Source organism: Lichenostomus cassidix, chromosome 4 (genome assembly GCF_008360975.1).
Source record: "Lichenostomus cassidix isolate B80296 chromosome 4, HeHo_3.0, whole genome shotgun sequence".
Taxonomy (NCBI): Eukaryota; Metazoa; Chordata; class Aves; order Passeriformes; family Meliphagidae; genus Lichenostomus; species Lichenostomus cassidix.
Window position 1 is genome coordinate 16,932,982 of NC_139484.1, and position 22,315 is coordinate 16,955,296.

General features: G+C 44.4%; 2 protein-coding genes across 3 annotated transcripts in view; one reads left to right on the top strand and one right to left on the bottom strand.

Moving 5' to 3' along the window:
• POLR2B (RNA polymerase II subunit B) overlaps positions 1-7,876 on the bottom strand; it is an 18,035-nt gene extending 10,159 nt beyond the window's left edge. Inside the window, exons 1-9 of one of the 2 annotated variants that reach the window (XM_085058052.1) lie at positions 7,806-7,821; positions 7,734-7,768; positions 7,460-7,532; positions 5,612-5,762; positions 4,013-4,125; positions 3,521-3,740; positions 2,440-2,598; positions 1,272-1,436; positions 571-767 (exon numbers count right to left, since the gene is read on the bottom strand). In XM_085058052.1, coding sequence (XP_084914178.1) covers positions 571-767; positions 1,272-1,436; positions 2,440-2,598; positions 3,521-3,740; positions 4,013-4,125; positions 5,612-5,762; positions 7,460-7,532; positions 7,734-7,752 — 1,097 coding nt within the window. In that variant the 5' untranslated portion in view covers positions 7,753-7,768; positions 7,806-7,821. Of the gene's footprint in view, positions 1-570; positions 768-1,271; positions 1,437-2,439; positions 2,599-3,520; positions 3,741-4,012; positions 4,126-5,611; positions 5,763-7,459; positions 7,533-7,733 lie in introns of both variants that reach the window. The other variant, XM_085058051.1, reaches the window with a different exon arrangement.
• A 120-nt stretch (positions 7,877-7,996) lies between these two features.
• NOA1 (nitric oxide associated 1) lies at positions 7,997-17,072 on the top strand. The gene is made up of 7 exons (XM_085058053.1): positions 7,997-8,965; positions 10,051-10,215; positions 10,914-11,110; positions 12,307-12,438; positions 13,948-14,064; positions 14,859-14,976; positions 15,559-17,072. Exons 1-7 carry the CDS (start codon positions 8,032-8,034, stop codon positions 15,762-15,764), a joined length of 1,869 nt encoding a protein of 622 aa, XP_084914179.1. The 5' UTR covers positions 7,997-8,031; the 3' UTR covers positions 15,765-17,072.
• The last annotated feature ends 5,243 nt before the right edge of the window (positions 17,073-22,315 follow it).

Genomic DNA, 22,315 nt, shown 5'->3' on the forward strand with positions numbered 1-22,315 from the left:
CACTGTCCTAAAATAAACCTCTTCAGCACATCCTTAGAGGTGGATGACCCACTGAAAGTTCAGGCTAAGGACAGAGAGAAGAAAATATTTACATCATGATGGTCATGCCTCTTCTGCTGAATGTTTGTCCTGTACTGTAATAGGGGCTCTGCTTAAGCACATGCAATCAGGTATAAAATCACAAGTGTCCTGATGCTACAGTTCATCTGCATACCAGTAAGCACTGATCAAGACAATGTGCTACTAATTTTAAAGAGTGGCTTACATTACAATCAGTTTATCAGTAATTATCTACATCTTAGTTATGAATTTTTGTACGTTGTCCATGCAACTGGATATCAAAAAGTCATTTATCATTATCATCAGATCTAACTTAGGATCTAACTTAAAAACTTTTATCAAAAATTGCAATTTCTCAGCCTCAAAAACATACCAGTGCCCCAAGGTTTATCAGGAGACTGAGGTTAAAACAAACTTGCGTTCAGTGTGCTCCTCCAATCATACACATATATGTGAGTAAAATATGTATTTAGGGTCCCTTTGCAGCGGTGAGACAGAGTTTTGACATACCCTAGAAAATAAGCCTTTTTAGTTTCACAGAAGTCACTGACACCAACATGCGGGAGCATTTCTTTCTGCAAGACTTCCTTGGCATACTTGATTCTCTTTTCTTTGGTGACACCTGGCTTGGCACCTCTTGAGCCAATAAAGTTTAGAGCAACATTTTGCTCCTGAATGACAAATGCTTCATCCAGAGAAGGTTTGACCTAAGACACAAAAACACAGCAAAATCCTGTAGCAACCAGGGCCTGTTGGGGCTGAAGGAAACTATACAGAAGTTTGTTGATTCTGTTCAGGATCTGCTAATTACTGATCCAGGTCTTCTGGCACCAGAAAAAAGTAGTGAAGCATGCAAGAAGAACACAAAAAATAGTTTAAACTTCAGAAAATAGTTCTCATTCAAGTACATTCTAGGCCTGATGCTGTTTCAGGTATAATCAAGATTTTACAGTTAAAAAAGTCAACAACAGCAGAAGATCCTACTTCTCCAAACACATATTAACTCTTAGAAATTTCCACTGCACTCTGTTCACTTAATGTACTCATTGGAATAGATTCAGGTAGAGTAGAGAATTTTTGACATTTCTAACACAGAACCCACAAAAATAATAAATAAATTACAACTGGAAAAAGAACAATGCTTCAAGCGATGAGTAGCCACACCTACACATCACTAAACATGAACACATGAAATATTTAATATATGTTACCATTTCCATCATTTCTGGGTCTTCAAAATCATATATGATGTGCTCTAGAATGTCCCTGTCAGACACAAAGCCAAGTGCACGGAAGACAATGATGATGGGGACCTCTTGTTTGATATATGGCAAAGTTGCTACAATGCGCTGACCAATGGCACTCTTCTTCGCACCCTGAAGAGATGGGGGAAAGCAGATGTTAGGCTTAAATCATCCTGCCTTTACATAAAAATCTGTCTGGATTTGGATGATACAATGTATGTGTATTTATTCAAGCACCACAGGAAAACACAACTTCTCAGCAGGCCAACTAAGGAGCTACTCTGCAACCTTGCTCCGGCAATGAGTTTTTATTTTAAAAACATTTTGAGCTTTAGAAGTCTGCAAAAACTTGTAAGGTTTTTGCTGATACAAAGGAATGTAAATACTACTTGTTCACTCACATGCATAATTTTTCTCCCTTTGTACATTTGCCAAGAGCTATTCTATCCCACCTTCAGTGTTCCTTCTGTCAGGCCTAAATTCAGTTATTCTAACCCACTGTGCAAGTGATTATTCAAGTAGCTGCTTCCCTTCTCCAGAAGGAAACACTGTGGGATGCAGAGGAAATCAGGAGTGCCCCACACATCAGGAGTGAGAATACTGTAAAGCTTCTATCTTAATTGCTCTTGGAAAACTTGAATTATCAGTGCAATGCTAATTAAGTACTGACACCTTTTGCTTTAGTAGTTACAAGTAGCACTTATTTCTCCTCACAGATGGCACACTTAGATGTTAAATAGGAATTAATACGTGATCTGCAAAATACATCTAACACTAGCTTGGCCATCACCAAAGAGAGGGTCCCTGCTCCTCTATTTGTTATTTGTGAAAAAATTAGTTTGAATTTTCTAAACACTTGTGAATAGTAATTCCGAAATTACTTTTAGCCTTGGCCTAAAACCTGCCATAAATTGAGTCTTCATTTCAATCCTCAAATCATTTATCTTAGAGCCAGGTGTAATGTATGACAGAGACATTTTCATTTACTTTTATATTCTTAACAACTTAGCATCATAAGAAATTTCTTCTCAAGATCCCAAAACCAAATGACATGAAGAGACAGGACAATAACAAAACTCCTAAAACAATCCCTGTTGCAAGCCCCAGGGCAGGGGTTATTACTGCCTAGGCATACCTGTCCACCTCTGGCCAGCATGCTGACCCATATAGTACTTGTTGGTCGAGAGGAGTTTTCCAGACAAGATCTACACTCTCCTGTGTAGGCATATTTTGAATCTTTCTTTGCAAACACATACACTGTGTTTGTAGCCATTTTCTCCTGAGCAATCAGAACCTGTGTTAGAAACAAGAGCACCAGTAAATAACTGACAAAAGAGCATGCTGAAAGCAACAAGCACAGTGTTTCTACTGCTCCTTCAGATGCCTTTACTTTTAGAGCACTGCATAGCACGAAAACAACTTGCCAAACTCAGCTGGATTGTACTCTGTATTTTAAAAACACAAACAAAATATTCAGCTAGTTAAGATGGAATAGCCGAAACAAGAGACTCAGGGAACACTGTTGTGTGTGATTACTTACCACACCTGCTGGCTGTGCCCAGACATTTCTGTTAGCTTTAGGCACAACACTGATAAAGAAAGCGTTTCACAATCTGTTTCTCCAAGGCCAATGCACTATACAGGCATTTAAATTTAAATGCCAGCTCAACAATCAAAGCCATATTTTTTTTTCCCCAAGAAGAAATATAAAATTCTAATTATTTTGCTGTGTTTGCCTGGGTTATCAGTTAGAAATTACCAGCAGTTTCACTGGTGAGGCACTAAGAGGGCGTGGATATGATTTGCTGAAGCTGCTTCCACAGCAAAGAGGGAAGAACCTACTCTTAATACAAAATGCATCTATATAGCTGTGATCAAGCTGGAGGATGCTCTTGAGTGAAGAAGTACCTCATTTCAGAGTGCATGCGGCTCTGCAATGCTGGTAAAGGAAATAAAAATATCTAAAGTACTTAGTGGCAAACAGTTAATAAAACTGAAGGGAAGAACTGAAGATGGGAAATGTGCCTCAAAGAAAAGGTGGCTTGAGAAAGCCCTAACAGGTGACTAAAAACCCATCCTCCTGCAAGATCAGGAGCTCCCACAGTAACTCCGATACACTGGAATAAGAGTGTTTATGCTCCTGGTGAAACAGACGGAAACAAGTAACAGAACTTCCAGTGTCAGTAAAGATGCCTGTGCAAGGCATTGTCCCTTACCTTTTCTGATCCATTAATGATGAAGTAGCCACCAGGATCAAGGGGGCACTCATTCAGCTCACAAAGATCACGGTCAGTTAAGCCATTCAGCAAACAGTACGTGGAACGCAACATAATAGGAATTTTTCCTATGAAGGTTTTCTGATGCTGGGTCTGCAATTGGTCCTCTCCTTCTTTAATAACTGTTTTAGTTATATCCACATACAAGGGGGCAGAATACCTACAGAACAAAAGCACCACTGTATCATCTGTCAGTTATTATTTTTCTGGACAGCCCTGAGTAATAAAGGCAGTTATTCAAGCACTCACTGGTGTATTAAGCATTATTACCAAATCATCAATCACCATCTGCAATTAACAACTAGACTTGGAAGTTTAAATAAAGCAGTTATTATTACACTTCCAAGGCACTACTATATTGAAAAATACTATCAATTAATAATGCAAAAGCAGTTTTCCCTTGAGTTTATCCACCACAGATTTGGCTCTTACGTAAGGTTTCTCAATCTGGCTTCATTTGGCATCATAGGTGAGGGTGCTCCATCTCTTTCCCAATGTGTAGGTTTGGAGAGATAGATTTGTTCAAACTTCAACAGATACCGGGGCTGGAAAACATGAATATATTTGCTTGTAACGGAAGAAACAGCTCTCTTTTTATTAGTAACCAGAACTGTTATTGCAGAAGAACCAATACCAGTAAATGAGAACATAGCAAGCTGGGTAACACTAGTGCGTAGGATGATTCTATAAGATTAGTAAATAAGATAGGACTTAAGGTTTTGTAAAAGACCTGAAAACAATCTGATTTTTAAAACACACAACAGGAGGTGGCAGACCCTTGTTGGCAAACATTTTGTAGGTCAAAAAATCTCTCAATCCTTATGTGAAGAAACACCTTTTCCTGGATTTGCAGCAGCAACCACATATAGTACTGTTTCCCAAGTTCTCATGAAGCACTTTGAAGGAGAACACATTTACCATAAAATTCTTATCTCTGAGCATGGCTACTAAATCCTCTCATGTGCTCTAAACTGCCTTCAAAATGTCAGACTGAGAAGTACAGAGAGACAGAAACAGAAAATCAAATTTTCCCAATACAGTTTCCTTAAATGAGTCCAGAATCTTTCAATGTATCAAGAGGTTGCCTGCAAGTGACTCTGAAGGAAAAAGCAAGTTTTCTTTTTCTCTTGTCTAAACCTATTCCTAAAAACTTGAATTTAATAAATAAGACACTAACCTCAGTGAATTGAGAAAGTAAAATACTAGCTTTTGGGCAAAAAGAAGCCCAGCACAAACCATGCTTGTGATCTGAACCGTGACCAGGCACAGCACAAACACCAACTGCAGAACCGCACAGCTAGAGACTTCTGCCATCATATACACAGAGTAACAGAGGAAACATTAAGAGTTAGTGAGCTAAATGTTTATGAACCGTTTGCCTAACAAAGAAACTAAAAGACATCTGGGTTCTTCTCTACAGGATAGTTGTTTGCTTGCAAAAAACCACAAAGGAATGGAAAAAACATGTCACAAATTCAATGTTGAGGTGCCCTAAGGTTCATTTAAATCTCTAGAGGGAAGCATGAGGTAGTGACTGACAGCAAGGCAATGGCTCTGCACTTACAGAGCAGGGACCAGACTACACAAGGGACACAGATGAAAGCACCAGAGCCACTGCAGAAGGTGCACACTCACTGTAGAAGAGCCATCACAGGACACAGATCCAAGACAATTTGTCCTCTTTGGAACACAGTGCCAATGGAAGAAGATAAGCAACAGCACCCTTTAAAAACCTGGACCTAACTTGAGTCAAAGCTAACTGAGAAGTTTTCTGCTATAAACCTTTCCTGCCATGGTAAAACTACTGAAAAATCCAAATCCCACCAAAACATGATTTGCTTTTGGCTAACTGACCTGCTCCACTAAATCTCTCTGTGCAGTTTTGCACAGGAACTGACAATATGAGCTGCAGCAGCCACTTGTTCTTGGTCACTTCTCAATTCAATCAGCAGGACAGGTATTGAACAAAGCTGATGTAAAATGATTCTGCATTGTAAAAACACATCATCTCTGCCACGGTTCTCCACTTACCGGCTCTTCCACTTCTCCTGAGGCATGCTGGGCTTCAGCTTGTAAATCAATTGGTGGAGCATCTTCAACAATTCTCTGCACAGACATCTGAATAAACTCATCAAAGGAATCCAACTGTTGCCTGACTAAACCCTTTTCATCAAAATAGGAGCTAAAAAAAAAAAGAGCACATTAATAAGAGATCTGAATTTAATTAATGTACTTTACACTTCAACAAATGAAATACAGTACAGAATCAAACACATTCAATTATCCCATGGCATGAGTTTCAAACACAGATGCTTCTCACAAATGTTTAACAATTCCCTCACTGCTTGAAGACACAGACACTTCGGAGTGACAGACCTGCTGCCACCTCTTGGCTAAGCCATGACTGCATGCACAGTCAGTGCCTTAAATTTCCCTTTAACTAGAAAAGAAACAAAACTCACTGACAGCGGCTTCAGCTGAAGTTTTCAATAATGCCCATAAATTACTTTGCTTTAACTGATTTTCCAAGCTGTAGTAAACTGGGAGCATGCCCCAAAGTCCAAGAAATAGTTCTCAGAAATTTTAGCTTGGATCCACTCTGTTCCAGCCCTACAGGGATTCCCAGCTTCACCTCCTCCAGGTTTCCCTCAGTCCTTTGGATCACCCAACTTCAACCCAGCACAACCTAACTCTACAGATCAGAGCCCACATTCAAAGCTCCATGCCCTAACTTTTGGTGGGATGAACAAACCACATCTGCTGCATTCACTCATTACCATGAAGCTCCTCCACCTCCCACTAGAGAAGTGAGCCAGGGAACCCACATTACCTCAGCTTCTGTCCCATCACTGCCACCATCTCAGAGAAAACTGGGAAGAACCACCTCCCTACCAGCAATTTCAGGCTTTTCCAGGAAGGGCAGCAAACCCTTGGCTATCACGCTGTTGCTGCACAGTCTGCTGTTGCCCAAGGAAAAGGATGGTGGGAAAAATCAACCTGTATCACAGAACAGTTCAGGATGGCAGGGACCTCTGGATATCATCTTGTCCTATCACTGCACTCAAGCAAGGTCACCTAGAGCTGATTGCCCGTGACCAGGTCCAAACAGCTTTTAAATAATGCCATGGATGGAGATGGAAACTCTATGACCTCTCTGGGAAACTCAGGTCGTGGTCATCCTCACAGTAAACAAAGTGTTTTGTCACATGGAGTGAGATGCTTCAAGCTGAAGGACTCAGATACCTCCCACATGTCTGAAAACAAAGACAGCACTCCTTACTGGGCTGCAAAAGAAAAGATCTCCTTCTGCCTCCAAAGTTTCTCATTTCTGCTCTCCAACGTGACTGTCTATGGGACCAGCACCACAGATCTACCCTTGGGCTTGCAACTGCTACTCTAAGACACCATTCATGTACATCTTATGAATGATGTAACCAGCAAAAGTAACACTTTTTACTCAGTTCCACATAGCATCCCAGTTCTTAACAATCACAGGAAGCTGCAGGTCCAGGACACTCATGTCTTGCTAGAAAACAAAAAACCCCACCAAAATGGTGAAAATAACTTAATACTGACTTCCTAATACCAGCATCAGCTGTGAGATTAGTGGGCAAAATCGTGTGCTTGAGATGGAACCAAAGCCACCTCTTTCTTCACTGAAAAAAGTGTATTTGGGGGATCAGCAGAGCTTCTTAATCCCTGACGACAACCCTTTGTTTCTGCTAAAAGCCCTCCTGCTCTGAACGTGCTGCAACACACAGTTTAGCTTAACCAAGCCTGCAGCTCCCAGACGTGTTCCCGGGAGCAAGCTGGCTGTCACCTGCAAGACCGAGAGCACGCGTGTTGAAGGCTTAAGGACAGCAAGTTGTAGCAAATCACCTAATAACAATCCAGCAGGCTTCTTGCCACAGGTCGGGAGTGATTTCATCATCGTCTTCATCATATTGCATATCTGCGGGGAGACACAACATGAGAGCCAGGCTCCGAGCACCGCGGTGTCCCTGCCGGCCTGCTCAGGGACCCTGCGGCACCCCTGTTCCCGCGGGACATCCCACGGGCCCGGCGCATCGCCCCAGCTCCCGGCTCCTGCGGGCCCGGCGCGCCCACAGACACCCAGGAAAAGGCGAGGAGAAAGAAAGGGAGAACGCCTCACCTTCGTCCGCGTCGTACATGGTGGCGGCGGGAGGAGCGGCGGGAGGAGCGGCGGGAGGAGCGGCGGAGAGCGGCGGCCGAGCGAGGGGCGAGAGACAGCGGCGGAGAGCGGCGGAGCGCGGGCGAGCAGTGGCGGCGGGACTGCGGCTGCGCGGCCCGTGACGTCACGCACACGGCCCTCGCGCGGCGCCCGCGCTCTCGGTGACGTCAGGAGCACGTGGCCCGCGAGGCGCCAGCGCTCGTGGTGACGTGCGGCGCGCGCGTCCCGCGGTGCGGCGGCGGGTCTGTCCGGTGCCGCCATGCTCCGCCTGGGCCCCGCGCTGCTGGCCCGCCTGGCCCGCGCCCGGCCCTGCACCCCGCTGCGGCAGCGCGGGGCGGCGGCGGGCGGCGGCGAGGAGCAGGAGCGCTTCGTCTTCCTCGAGTACGAGCCGGACCCGGCTGAGAGGGCGGCGGCGGCGGTGCTGCGGCGGGAGCGGGAGCTGAAGTCGCGGCGGGAGCGGCGGGCGCGGGTCGCGGCGGCGGTACCCAGCCTGTCCGACCCGTCGGTGCCGCCGAGCGGCGTGAGCTGCTCGGGCTGCGGGGCCGAGCTGCAGTGCGGGGAGGCCGGCGCGCCGGGCTTCGTGCCGGCCGACAAGTACCGCAGCGTCCTGTCCGAGGGCCCCGCGGGGCGGCGCGGCGCCGTGTGCCAGCGGTGCTGGGCGCTGTCGCACCACGGGAGCGCCCTGCGGCTGCGGCTGCCGCCCGACCAGCACCGCCGCGTGGTGAGCGCGGCCCTGCGCCGTCCGCCGCGCCACGGCCGCGGGCCGCTGCTGCTCTACGTGCTCGACGTGATGGAGCTGCCCGACCCGGTGCTGCCGCAGCTGCCGGCGCTGCTGGGCCCCGACGTGCCCGCCTCGGGCGTGCTGGTGGTGGGCAACAAGGTGGACCTGCTGCCCGCAGACAGCCGCGGGCACCTGGGGCGGCTGCGGCAGCGGGTGGCGGCGGCGTGCGCCCGGGCCGGGCTGCAGGGAGCCGCGCTGGTGGACATCCGCCTGGTGAGCGCCAAGACCGGTTACGGCATGGAGGGGCTGATCAGCCGGCTGCAGCGCTCCTGGAAGTGCGCCGGCGATGTCTACCTGCTGGGCGCCACCAACTCCGGCAAGTCCACGCTCTTCAACACCCTGCTGCACTCCGACTACTGCAAGTCCCGCGCCCCCGACATCATCGACAGGGCCACCGTGTCCCCATGGCCAGGTCAGGGCGCCGCTCGGCCTTTTGTAGCACGCGTTATGGGAAATGTGGGGTGTGCAGAAAACAGTGAGCCGTGGACCTCTGGGCTGCCCTTGGCCACCCCTGCACCAGGAGAACCTGTCACCAGATGGGTTCCTGCCACCCTGAGCACTGCCATAGTGGGCAGCAAGCTTCAGAGGTGTGCCGTGCTTCAAATTATCACTTGTGAGGAGTGGTGAGGGAACTGGGGCTGTTAAAGGAGGCTCAGGGGAGACCCTATCATTCTCTATAACTACTTGAAAGAAGGTTGTAGCCAGATGAGGGTTGGTCTCTTCTCCCAGGCAGCTGGCAACAGTAGAGGACATACTGTTAAGCTCCACCAGTGGAGGTTTAGGTTGGAATTTCTTCACAGAAGGGGTGATTAGACATTGGAATGGACTGCCCAGGGAAACGGTGGAGTCACTGGCCCTTGAGGTTTTCAAGGGAAGATTGGATGTGGCACTCAGTGCCATAGTCTAGTTAACATGGTGTTTGGCCATAGATTGGACTCAATGTTTTCAGAGGTCTTTTCCAACCTAATTGATTCTGCAGTTCCTCAGGGCAGCAGGGGTGGGATGCATGTGCTGAGGGTGCTGTGCATCCTGCAGCATTAAGTGCCCTGGCAAACCAGAGTGGGTCTGTGTGCATCCCTGCTAGTGAGGGTGGCACCTGATCCACGTGCCTTGCCCTGTCCCTGTCCATTAGAGATGCCCTCCAGTCTGGAGAGACCTGGAGGTGGAGTGGTGAGCACCTGTAGGCCAAACCAAGCTATCTGGAGGTGAAACTTGCCTGGGGTTACTAAGTCAGCCTCAGCACCACTTGGCTTTGAGTCCCTTTTATTCAAACTATAGGTGAGAACAGGTCTTAAGCAGGTAAATGGCTTGGTTTTGCTGCCCTGACTTGGGAGGCTGGTACTTTATGAGAGCAGCTGTAGTTCCACCTCTGACTTTGTGTTACTAGGTTTCACCAAAAAGGTGGAGAAGCAGTTAGTTTTTCACCTTGTTTCTCAGAACTTAAATGTACCAGGTAGTCAGAGACCCAAACGTGCCTTCTGTTTTTTTTTTCCCCAGGAACAACACTAAATCTGTTGAAATTTCCAATTATTAACCCTACATGTGACAGGATATTCCGAAGGCAGGAGAGGCTAAAAGAAGAAGCAACAAAAACAGAAGATGAGCTAAGCAGTGAAGAAAAAAAGTGCCTTAATCAACTTAAAAAGCAAGGTTACTTAGTGGGTGAGTATTACCTGAGTAAAGGTTTTACCTTTCTTCCCCTAATCAAAATACTGCATTACACAAAGGTTATTTTGACCAGTGTTTTCTCCTGGATTAATGGGGACAAGACCTCTGTCTCCTCCATAAGCAGCATCACTAGTAGTTCTTTTGAGTACTTGTCAGCTGCTGCAGTAGCAAAGTTTTCCTCTGCACAATGCATCTCCTGTCTGGCAAATTCGGATAGCTTAGTAGGCTGCAAGGATATCATAGTGTGGGTCATCTGTTGTTCCTAAATAAAAAAAAAAAAAGCTTAATTGTTAAATAATCACATTTGAGCTGTAAGCCTCAGGGGTTGCACATCATTTTAGTATGTATTCAAAAGAGGGGATTGCTGCAAGATAGCTCTGGTTTTCAAATAATTTTATTTTTGGCAGTCTGAGGCACTGAAAAAAGAAGGCAGCCTGCTTTACCATGAATTGGAAGTAACGGAGTGTCTGATCTGCTCCCTGCTGAGATTTTGGGGCCTGAGGAGTGCTAAGCAAGAATTGTAGAAGAGATTTCTTACAATTTTGGCTTTTGAACGCAAATTTCTAGCCACTTAGTGTCACCTTTAAATTACCAATGTCCATCTCTTTTAAGCTGGGAAAGGGGCAGATATTTGATGGAAGGAAAGGCAAGTTAATGAATTAATAACCAGGAAACCTTTCATTTTAACCCAGGAAGAGTTGGAAGAACATTTCAGCGGCAGAATTCTAGCTCTGAGATTGACTTTGACCCTGACATGCTCTCCTACAGCATGGATGAAGATCCCAGAGATTCCCTTGAGAAGCGTGAGGAGAGGGAGGAGTTCACATATAACGAAGTGAAGGATGCTCGGTGGTGTTTTGACACTCCAGGAATTGTGAAGGAAGACTGTGTAGGTACTCTGTGGTGCTGTGTTTTGGGATGACAGGGTTTGGGAGGACTGCTTTGCCTTAGCTGTGCCTGTGGGATAGTATTTCTGCTGTAGTCCTGACATTAGGGTTCTTTTGGTTTGGGAATTGTGTTAAGATACAGTTTGTATTTACTTGGGAGGGGTTCACGTGGGAATGCTGTTGCATTTCTGAGCAGTGCAATATTGCCAGCTTTGCAAAGAAGCTGAAGGACTGTGTCACCAAACTTCCATAACCTCTGAATGAAGGGAAGTAAGCAAGAGTGCCCTTAGCAAGTGTATGCCAGCATCACCCAATGAAGCTGGCCCTTTTATAGCTCTCCCAGCCTACGGAAAAAGGTGGAGCTTAAGAGGATAACCAGAGTTGTATGACTGAACCAAGGCTGAGAGAAAGCATTCTCCTGAAGCTAGCAGTGTTCCTGCTGCTAACCCCAATACATGAGGCCTTTGTCAATGTTTCAGTAGAGCAATGCCCTGCTGAAGCCAATGCTGACAAAGTGCACAAGTCCAAACCAGGCATGTTTTGATTTTTGGTCACTTTGATACCCATGCAGAGCTGCAGGTCATCTTTTGAGAAAGATTAAAAAATACAGAGAGACAGGAAAGTTCTGAAGAGAATGAAGTGCAAGAACTGTGCTGTGACTTCACAGCTCAAGTGCAGGTGCTGCTTTCTGGAACAGTAGAAAACTTTTGGTTTTCTAGTGATGTCAGATTATATCCTGCTTTACTGTGGCACTTAGGTCTCTCATAGCCAGTGTAAAGACAGGCATCAGCTTAGAGACCTGGTTTGGTAACTTGAGGTTGTGTATATTCTTCCCCTCTCCTGGAGTTGAATGCTGTGGAGAATACTGGCTGCATCCAGAAATACTTGCTGCTGTTTCTGATTCTGATTATCCTTGTTGTGCCTTCAGAGAACTTCATGCCAAGTTTCAGATCAAAATTTGTTCCTCCAGTCAGTGTTCAATCTGAGTGGAGGACCAGCAGGCTGTCTGTGTGGCAGATTTTGGCAGGGGAGATTCTTCCTGTTTCTCACTTACTGTATAGACCAGAATTGAACTGTTGAGCCAGATGTTCTTGGCACTGCTTTACTTGGTCTTGTTCCTCTATCAATATAATGCTAATACTAATATCATTGTCCTGACTGAAACATCTGGAATGAGTTATGGCGATTTATTTTGCAGGTTTTGAATCTCCTGACAGAGAAGGAAGTAAAGCTGGTTTTGCCATCACATGCCATTATTCCACGGACCTTCATTCTCAAGCCAGGAATGGTCTTGTTTTTAGCAGCCTTGGGACGCATAGACTACTTACAGGTAAGGGAAGAAAGAATTTTGGGAGCAGCTGCTTCATCTCTTACTATAGTACTGGACATAAAAGGTGTTCTGGGTAGCTTTCCGAGACCCTTTGCTGCTTTGGAGATGATGAGTCTGTTAATAAATAACTGCATAAAGTCAGAAGGCTTTGGGATTTGAAGGTAGTTGAAAGGTTTGTTACTTGTTACCAGCATGCAATATTATATAGTGTATAATGGGAACTGCTTTTGAATGCTGACAAAGATCTTCAGCTTGATATGCTTCCCATGACATACAAAGAGGCATGAGGAAGGGAGGAGAATGTCAGAATTAACTGGGAAAATATATGAGTTTTCTTATTTCTGTTTTGTGAAAGCTGTCTGCCAAAAGTGAAAAGCATAGACATTTTTCTTTCCTGACACAGATCTCTGAAGAATTTGCCAGAGGAAGCAATTAATTGCACGTGTATTTTAGTCTCTGTAAAAAATACTTTTAAATGGTGCTGTGTGTCCCCCCCTGCCAATAACTTCTTTTATTTGTCAAAAATCCCATGTCATTCACCTTTATTGAACTGTGTGGAGTTGACCTCTCATGATGCTTCCCCTGGAAGGGGCAGTTTCTTTCAAATAGACATCATCATAAGTCCAAGATCTTTTTCTCAGTAGCTTGCCCTGCTTTGGGGTTGTGTATGGTTATTCCTTTGTTTCAGTCTGCTTTCAAAGATCACCGTAGAAATGTTGAATCGGTGCTTTGCTATGGACACTCTTGACCAGCTGGAATAAAACCAGAAAGGTGGAAGGGGCAGGATTCTGTAAAGTAAAAAATGCACTAGTATGGCAGGAGCATACATCGGTGCATCAGTCTTGTGTGTCTCATTCTCCTAAGATCTTGAATGAGGACAATGGTGCTCAGATCATGACAGAAGCTCCTGCCTCAGCTCGGACCTTTGTACTTGAAGGAATTGCTACACCTGGGTTTTCTTATTTTTGGCTGCTAGGAGTGTTTGGAGAGGTCTCTCCATGCTCTGGCCTTGTTTGTTCTACCTGCAAATGTGATGAGTTCCTGCTGAAATTGCTCCACAGTCTTTGCATAGTTGAGAGCAGCTGGAACCAAGTACTGTTCGATGAGAGGTGTGTGTTGGAAATGTAGCACGATAGGAGAAGCACCAGGCCAGATGTCCACCACCACTCCTGCTGAATAACCACACCAAGCTTGTTCTTGTGAATTAAAAGAGACCAAAGATCTCTCTTGGATGATTTGCCTGAGCTGAGCAGCTATGGTGGCAGCAGATGTGGCATTGGGGGTGCTTTGAGGCAGGATGGTGAAGCTGTGGGTGTTTCTCTCCTGGAAGTGCAACTCCCCAGTTTATGACTCTGGTGCTCTCATTGGCAGAGTCAAGGACCCCTTGGACAGGGAGGGGACGTCAGGCAAACAGGCTTTCAACATATAGCAAAGAAATAGGGCAGGAGAGAGCAATTCAGGGCTGCTTTTCTGTTAGCATAATTAACATCCTTTTGATATTTACTTCAGGGAGAAAAACCTGCCTGGTTTTCTGTCTTGGCTTCTAACCTGTTGCCAGTCCACATTACTACACTGAATGATGCAGATGCCATCTATGAGAAGCACACAGCCCAAGAGTTCCTGAAGGTAAGGAAAGGTGCTGGGGGGAGCTTGTGGCTGCAGGTGGGCAGGACCCCTGTCTGGGGCACAACTGACAGGGAACATCCACATATATCAAGAGTTTGGGACTTCTGCAGTGGGTGAGTGGAGATGTGCAGTGTGAAGCAGTCTTGCACCAATGGCATAGCTGATGTGTGTTAGGAGAGAGCACTCAAGATGATGCATTTTCAGCAGTTTCTATTTCTAGCTGGTAAAACTTGCAGTGCTGTGCTTTCTGATACTTGGCTCTTTTTGAACAGCCTTAAAGTGCAAGCAGCAACAGGGATATTTTCCATGGCAAACCTTCAGGGTGGGTTTTCAGAATAGATTGCAGCTGAAAAATTTCCCTTTCTTATTCTTTCCCTGCTGGGTCTTCTGCACATCTTCATCTCATGGTGGTCTTTTTGCTTGGTATGGCAATGTTCTGTGTAGCACTTGCAAATTGATGGGAGACAGGGTGAGCTGTCCTTGTCCTGGCATTTCCATTCCTATGCACATGGAGAAAAAGTGTTGTCACATCAAAGCATCTGGCCTGATCTACCAGCTGTGTCCTGAGGTGGCCACTCCATCTTTCCTCACCCCACACAGGATTCCTCTGGATATGATCCTAACTCTTTTCTGGCAAACCTGAAAGAGCTCCTGTAGGCTGTTCAAACTAGCTCCTAATCGGCTAACAAATGCCTAATGCCTTTATTCTCCCTGGTGCCTTGCTTGCCAGTTTAAGGTAGGAGTGCTGAAGCTTCTCTTGACTGTTAAATCTTTTCTCCATATTTTAATCTTAGGTTCCCATGGGTGGGGAAGAGAGAATGAAAGAGTTCCCCCCACTTGTCCCTCAGGACATTACACTGAAAGGAATTGGTACCACTGAGGCAGTTGCAGATATCAAGCTTTCCTCTGCAGGTAATTTAATATTTCTTCATTGGTTTGCTTTGCAGGGTATGTATCCTAGAAACATTGATGGGAAGAGGCCTCTGAAGGGGTGAAGCTGTATGTCCTGCTCAGAGCAGGTGTTTCAACAACACAAAATCATAGCAGCCATGACTTTGTCCACTAAAGCTTGGCAGCCTCCAAGAATGGAGAGTGACAGCCATGCTTGTACCGGATGGCAACATTGGAATACTTTATGCTCTGGCTGCCATACAGGTTCTACAGCATCAGGGATGGCTGTGACACTGAGCTGTCCAGGTGAGAGGGAAAGGGACATTGATTGGGAAGATTCATTATGGTGTTTTTTATAGTTCCCACCATCCTTCTTAAGTTTACCAGGAAAGAGCTTTGTCTAGGAAGAGGAAGATGTGGCTTTAGGCACTGTCTTCTCTTTGGAAAAGGTGGGATATGACCTTTGAGCTTGGTTTCTCAAGCAACCACACGTGGGTAGCTCAGGTTCCCAACCACTGTCAGAGGCAGTAGTTTGTGTCAGAACCTTGTTTTGATCCTAGGGACTTGTCTTCCTCACTGTCCATATTCTCTTTGGCTGTGCAGGCTGGGTGGCAGTGACAGCTCACGAGGAAGAGGAATTGCTACTCCGAGCCTACACTCCCAAGGGCACTGCGTTGGTGGTGCGGGAGCCTCCCCTTCTGCCTTACATCAGTACTGTCAGAGGGGCTCGGATCCCAGGCACTCCTGCCTACAGGACCAAAAAGCCTCCATCCTTTGTGGAAAACTTGAGAACCAGAGGAAGCAGATAGTGCCTCTCATCAGCTGAGCAAGGCAGAAGACAGAACAGCCCCTGGAGAACCTCGTGGCTTATTGGTATTCAGAAAACATTGGACACATTTTTAAAGGCCAGTGGGCACATTCTGGAAAGCAGGCCTGTGGGGGGGGAGCTCCACGTCTGATCCAGCTGCTGAACTGCAGCTGTTTTGAATGAACTGAGTGGCTGAGACCTTGCTGTGGGAGGGGAAACAGCTTCTCCCTGGGATCTGTCAGTATTGACAGGCAGAGCCCTTTACCTGTCCCCTCTTGAAATACGGAATGGAAACTCACCTGACTGACCTGGTCTGATTTTGCTGCTCATAGAGTGGGTGGTTTCTTGCAGGCATGCTCCCTCACGTCAGAAATCATCACCTTGTTCTTAAGGTGTTTCCATAGTTAAGGGGGTGGAGTGAGTCAGAAGGAGCAGGGGATGCTCCAGTGTGGGTGTAGCCCTCCTAGTGGCTGATTCTGATTCATCAGCATCAACCAGAAGTTGTGTCCTTTCTCTCCTTCAGCATCTGGGGCAGATGAGGGTGTGCAGTATCCTGCTTTTGGATAGAGGAAAAGTGAATTGGTGAAAAGCAGGTCTGCTCATGTGCCTGAGGAGGAAACTCTGCAAGTCGCTACTGTGATTTGGTTTCTGTAGATTGGGTAAAGGTTTTTGAAACCAAGGGTGTAGAATGAAACTTTTCAAAGACACTCTTGTGTCCTAGTTGACAAAAGCACTCTTGTGTGGGCATAAGCATCTTGCTAAATACATGAAAGCTCCAGCGCAATAATAAATGTGCTCGATCTTCTCACCCAGTGGTGAGCACTCACACCCATCTGAGGAGTGTTAGCCCAGCTCTGCCAGGTGAATGTTACTCCTCCTTGGCCATCAGTAGGGATGTTGCTTACTGAGCTCTCCCTGAATCTGTGTGAAGTTATGGGTTCTGTGAAGTGGGAACTGGAGTATCCCATCGGTTTGTGCCAAGGAGAGAAGACCTGGCAGTAAGGTTTCTGTCAGTTGTCTCCTGCAGAAAATTACAAGCTAAATAGTTTTGAAGAGGACTGAACGAAGAGTGAAACCAAAGCACAGAGTGTTGCTCCAGAGTGTGGAGGTTGGAAGGGACCTGGAGACCATCTGGTCCAACATCTGCTCAAGCAGGTGCACCTAGAGCAGGCTAGGTGGATTTTGGGTGGGAATAGGGCAATAAAGAGAGATGAAGTTTGCATTCACACTGTCCAGTGCTGTGCTTTCTGTCATTTCTGGATGTAAGTAAAAAGCCTCCTATAAATTAGATAAAATATTTGCACCCTCACCTTGGCTTCTCAGAAGTCTTTTCTAGTTCTTTGTAGAAGGAAAAAATGGACTATGGCAGCATGTTCCTCACTGCTCAGGCTGTGACTCACAGAGCTCTCCTGTTTTCCTTCTGTTTCTCTGTTGTGAAAGCCAGCACATGTGTGGCCACTCCTGGGGTGTGCTTGGCAAGCATCAGAGCACAGGCAGCAAGCTCCAGAATGTGTTTTTTCCAGCATGGGTGTATGGGACTGTAGCTGAGTTCCTGGCTGGATTTCTTTGTGCTGCTGGCAGGTCTCGCATTTGGCTGCTGAAATTACTGAAGGAGTTGCCAACAGGACTGGTATGAGGATTATCTGTTCTAGCTGTGTTAATCTTCACAATGCTGTGATTTTCAATTTCCCCTTCACAAAGGGAAAAAAACACTGTCTTTTTAATGTTTAAGAGCAAGGTTCTAGAATTTTTTTTAAGACATTCTTTTTGGAGTGACTTTTGTGGTGATGGAAGATGAAGTGCCATATTTATCTCAACTGGTATAACACACAGAGCAAACCAACCCCTGTACAAATTCTGCCCATTCTTTTTGAGCAGGCCATGGATTTATCAAGTTGCTTCCTTGACTTGCTCATAGCTAAATGCTTTCTGCATTTCTTCAAGATTGGGTATCTTAAATGTTTTTAAGTTGGCAACAGGCTAAACAACTTCTTTATGTGTCTAGAAACAACATGAGCTAGTTGCATTGTTTAGTTTATGTCTTAAGCAAGAATACTGAGAAGAATGCAAAAGAATACTGTGACAGGGACCTCTGTATCTTGAGCAATTGTACCAATCCAAACTTCTTCCTGGATGCTTTACATGCATCAGATGGTGGTGAGAGAGAAAGAGTATCAGGATCTGCCAGAGCTGCCTGCTTAATATCACAACGAAAAAGCAGTTGAGGGTATTGAAAGATACCAAAGTAACACCTATTCCTTTTCATCCTTGGCTGTATGACAGATGTGTGGATGATGTACATCATGAAAAGGACTGGTAGACAGCACTTCCCCTCTACACTTCAGAGGTCTGAAAGGGACTGCAGTTTTTTGAGGCAAAAGCCACTATAGTGTTCTTGTGGGGATGATGCAGTTCTGCATTGCCTGAATTGAGAGCTGTGCTTACAGGCCACAAGAGAATCCATCACTCCTGTGTGTCTAGCTTCTAGCTTGAAAGTATCTTTGGTACTGATTTCCATAAAAAGATCCATTGCTGGTGTAATAGTTATGGGCTGCAGGGTGAATTCCCCTGGCTCTGCCTTTTTGCTTTGAAAAGTTCTCACACATTTGATGGCTTTAGTCCTTCCTGGAGCACTGCCTGGGGTGGTGTCACTCCATTCCCAGTGTGAAACAGACTGTAATTTGCACAGACTGTTCCTCAAACTTTTATGGAAGGATAAAAGTTGGGATATGTTTCCATCAGCAAAGTGCTTGGAAAAAGCAAGGTAAAATGATTAGGAACTTCAAACACTCAAAAACCAAAGAAGAAGGGAAAAGCTGGAGCAAAAAGAAAAAAAGTAAGTTGCAGAAACTGGTTAAAAGAGAACTGCATTTAGAGACAAGGTTTAAACGTTGTGGTCTTATGTGCAAATCTCACCACAGAAACATTTCAAAACTAGGGCCTGGACTTTGTGGCCCACATTCTAGAACTTAAAACAGTTCTAGAATGAGGTACAATTGACAAGTATAGAAACACAGGGAAATCTAAATAGCTACTGTTTTTCTTCACAAAACCTTGAAGAATCTGTCCACAGAGACCAAATATTGTGGCTCTGTGATCTGATGTATGCTCCACAACCAAAACCATGAAAGAAAATGTACTACATTTATTTTAAGGGTACATCTGAATTCAGCAATTCTCTGTTCTTAAGATCAGAAACAATACCTTTGCACATTCACAGATTTGCTAATTTAAAACAAAAATGTAACTGCAAAATTAGTCCTGATCTTTACCTGCGTACGGTAGATTGTACTGCATGTAGTCTGAAGTTAATAAACAGGTATATTGTCACATGAATTTTGAAATTTTAAATGAAGCTATCTACAGTTATAAAAGTGAGAGGTTTTATTTTACGCCTCTAGAACATTTGGTGTGGCTTTGGTTTATTTGTCTACAAGATGAGAATTAAAACCACTTCAACAGTACATTCTATATTTGCAAAACAAACACACTTAATTTTAGAAAAACACTCATAGTGAAGTGAGGGAAGCCTGACATTACTTTCTTCTAAAAGTCAAGGCAGGCAAAGTTAGAGGTTAGAAGCAGGCCAAGATCTGCCAAGACCTTAATAAAATCCTTCAAATACAAAATATGTTGTAAACATTAACAATGGGACAAGAAAATAATGCATCAAATTCACATGAAAATGTTCTGAAAACCTGCTGAACATTTCACAGTTATGACAATCAGAAGAAATACGGGACAAGGGGGAAAAGAAAAAAATGTAAAAACATGATATCTGCCAGATGCAGGTCAACCTCACTGACATGCTGTCCATACTTTGTAAGTCTATGAGGTGAGGGGACCCACAGGCACAGCTTTGAGCATATTCCTCCTTTTTGTCCAAAGAATAAGGAAAATTAGGAGAAGTGAAGAAAATATCTCCAAATATGTATTAGGAAGCTTGTCAAACAGCACCTTTAGATGAGGGAGGGGAATGGCAGACTGCCACTTGGTCTATTGCTGGCAGTTCTGTTTGAGAAGCAGGAGCTGAGAACTGCTCAATTAGCCAGTTCACATTAAGTTTTCTCAGGCTACTCAATTTATGTAAATATGATACTGGTGGGATACATCCTGAGGATGACCAACAGATGTCAGAACTTCAAAGCAAGGAAGACTTTTGTGGCAAAGAAGGGAATGAACTACATGCTGTTCATCTTTATGAAAAATTATGCAATTGGCCCATTTAATATCTTACAGTAAATCAATAGGGGCTCTTGTGGGATGAAACCCTCAGCAAATTAACAATGTGCAATGACCTTGACAAAAGAAAACATTGAGAAGTGGGCTAAGAATACAGTCATTAAGAAAGCAGTGGGAATACTAATAAATGGCATTTATTAGCCTAACTCCACAAGGACTGGCAAATTCTATTCTCCCCATTCCTGAGCCTAGAAAAAAAGGAAAACTAAAGACAAAGGGGTCTGGAGGGAGCTGAGGGCTGTCAGTGCCCTCTGCAAAAGGGCCGTGTAGAGGGACATGCTTAAGAAAGTCATCAAAATGACAGTAAGCCTAGAGATATAACAACCAGAAGTAAAATGGCTGTTTCGCAACTACAGAGTCCAAAATGGTCCTGTTTGCACCCTTCAGAGACTTAGGTTAGAGTTATGATGGTTGATTCCAAACAGGCAGCCTTTCAGTCAGGTTTTGATTAAGAGGACTCTATGAATTGCTGCAGAGTGCCCTGCACTAGGCTGGGTAATGGAGTGTGAGAGAGGTGAAGCTGATGGTGGTCAAAGGAGCAACACACATGGCAAACTAAAAGAACTGGCTCAAGTTGAAATGACTGCCACAGAGAGGGAGTGCAGAACTGGGGTGCCCAAAGTTACCCATGTGTAGAGTTACACTGATCATTTCACTGTCAAACTGAAGATTGCTAAGCGTGCCTAACTCTTAGATAATTGACTGAGATTAAAGCTATCAGTTATGCCAAACAAAGAGAAATTCTAGCAAACAAACAAAATATCCCCAAGCAAGCCCTTCAGCACATTTTGGACAGCCTCGCTGAAAGCCAAGGTCAACTAACACAGCAGGATGAAAATACCCACATGTATAAATCCTTAGAACACTACTTTCAAGGGAAAGTATGCAGTGTTCAACTAGTTAGGAAAAAAGATTTTACTGCACGTGACTGTAATTTTTGAAAATTATGTTCTTTTCAAGGTTAACATGTTTATCTTAAGCTAGATTGTGAACATACATTGGTAAATGTGTGCTTGCACCTAATTATTTTCAGTCTTGGGTTAGGACTAATGTCCATGACAAAATCTAAGCATAAGAAAAGAGACACTGTTCCATTTTCTGCCAACAGGTCAACTTTTGAAAAAGCATAAGGATATATAAGGAAAATACATATTCTTCTGACATTTGACAATCTCAAAAAAGTTTCATATTGTTTCAAGTTCTGAAATTGCATCACATTTACATCAAACCTTAAAAATATTTGTAGTGCTGGTAAGAAGGTGAACACCAACATGGAAATGGATATAGGTTTTAAAAAAAGGAAAACCTTCTCTTTTATTGCTTTTAGTCTTCTAACTTCAATTAAAATGTTTTCTAAGAGAGACGCCAGAGGCTGCCTAAAGGAAATACATTAACTGATGGTAACAGAGGTGACTGTATGTTATTCATGTTTGCCATAGAGGGGATACTGATTTGACTGTGGTTTATTTACTTGGGTGCACATAAAGCCTTAAATGAGAGATTAGATTATTAATTCTTTGTGTTTACAACAATGAGTAACCGTAGTAGCATTCCTGCTGATACTGCAACTGATCTTTGTTTCCAGAGTATGATGCATAGTGAGGTTTGACAATGCACAATTCAGCTGAGCTTTATTTTACTTCTGCTTTTACTTAAACCCACTTTCATTTGAAAGCATGTAAGCACTGCATAATTACTGAGCAATGTGACCCGAGGAATCTGTGGATTTGTGATTGTGTAACATGCCACTAAACATTACATCTTTGCATCCCTGAGTTGTGGATCAGAAGGGATATATCTTCCTTAAGCATCCAGACATTTTCTATTTCTAGAATGCTAGAAATAAGCCAGAACTATCTTGGTTGGATCTCTTTTTCTTCCTGGAGATTTACCACAGTTGAAAAGAAGGATCTGCAGAATAATTCAGAATAATTTCTACCTACACAATACTGAATTCCTTGGGGCTTTTTCTACGTCTGTTTGCAAATGGAATAGTGAATTACCAGGAACACAGGTATTAATAACTGCTTCTTTAGGCAGTCAGATTATTAGGGAAAATAGAGACAAAGGTAAATCAGACTGGGAAAAATATCCTTCAAAAATATTCTACTGGGAAACTTTCAAAAAGGCAAAACAAAAGGCCATTCACTGAGCATGCTGTAAAAGCTGGAGTATTTGAAAACAACCTAATCAGACTCATCATAACACAAGTTTTTAATTAAAACTTTATGTGGTCAATATATGAGTAAAAACGTTCTGGATTCCCACCCAGAAATGCTCCTGAATATTTCTTTCTAACTCTGATTTCTG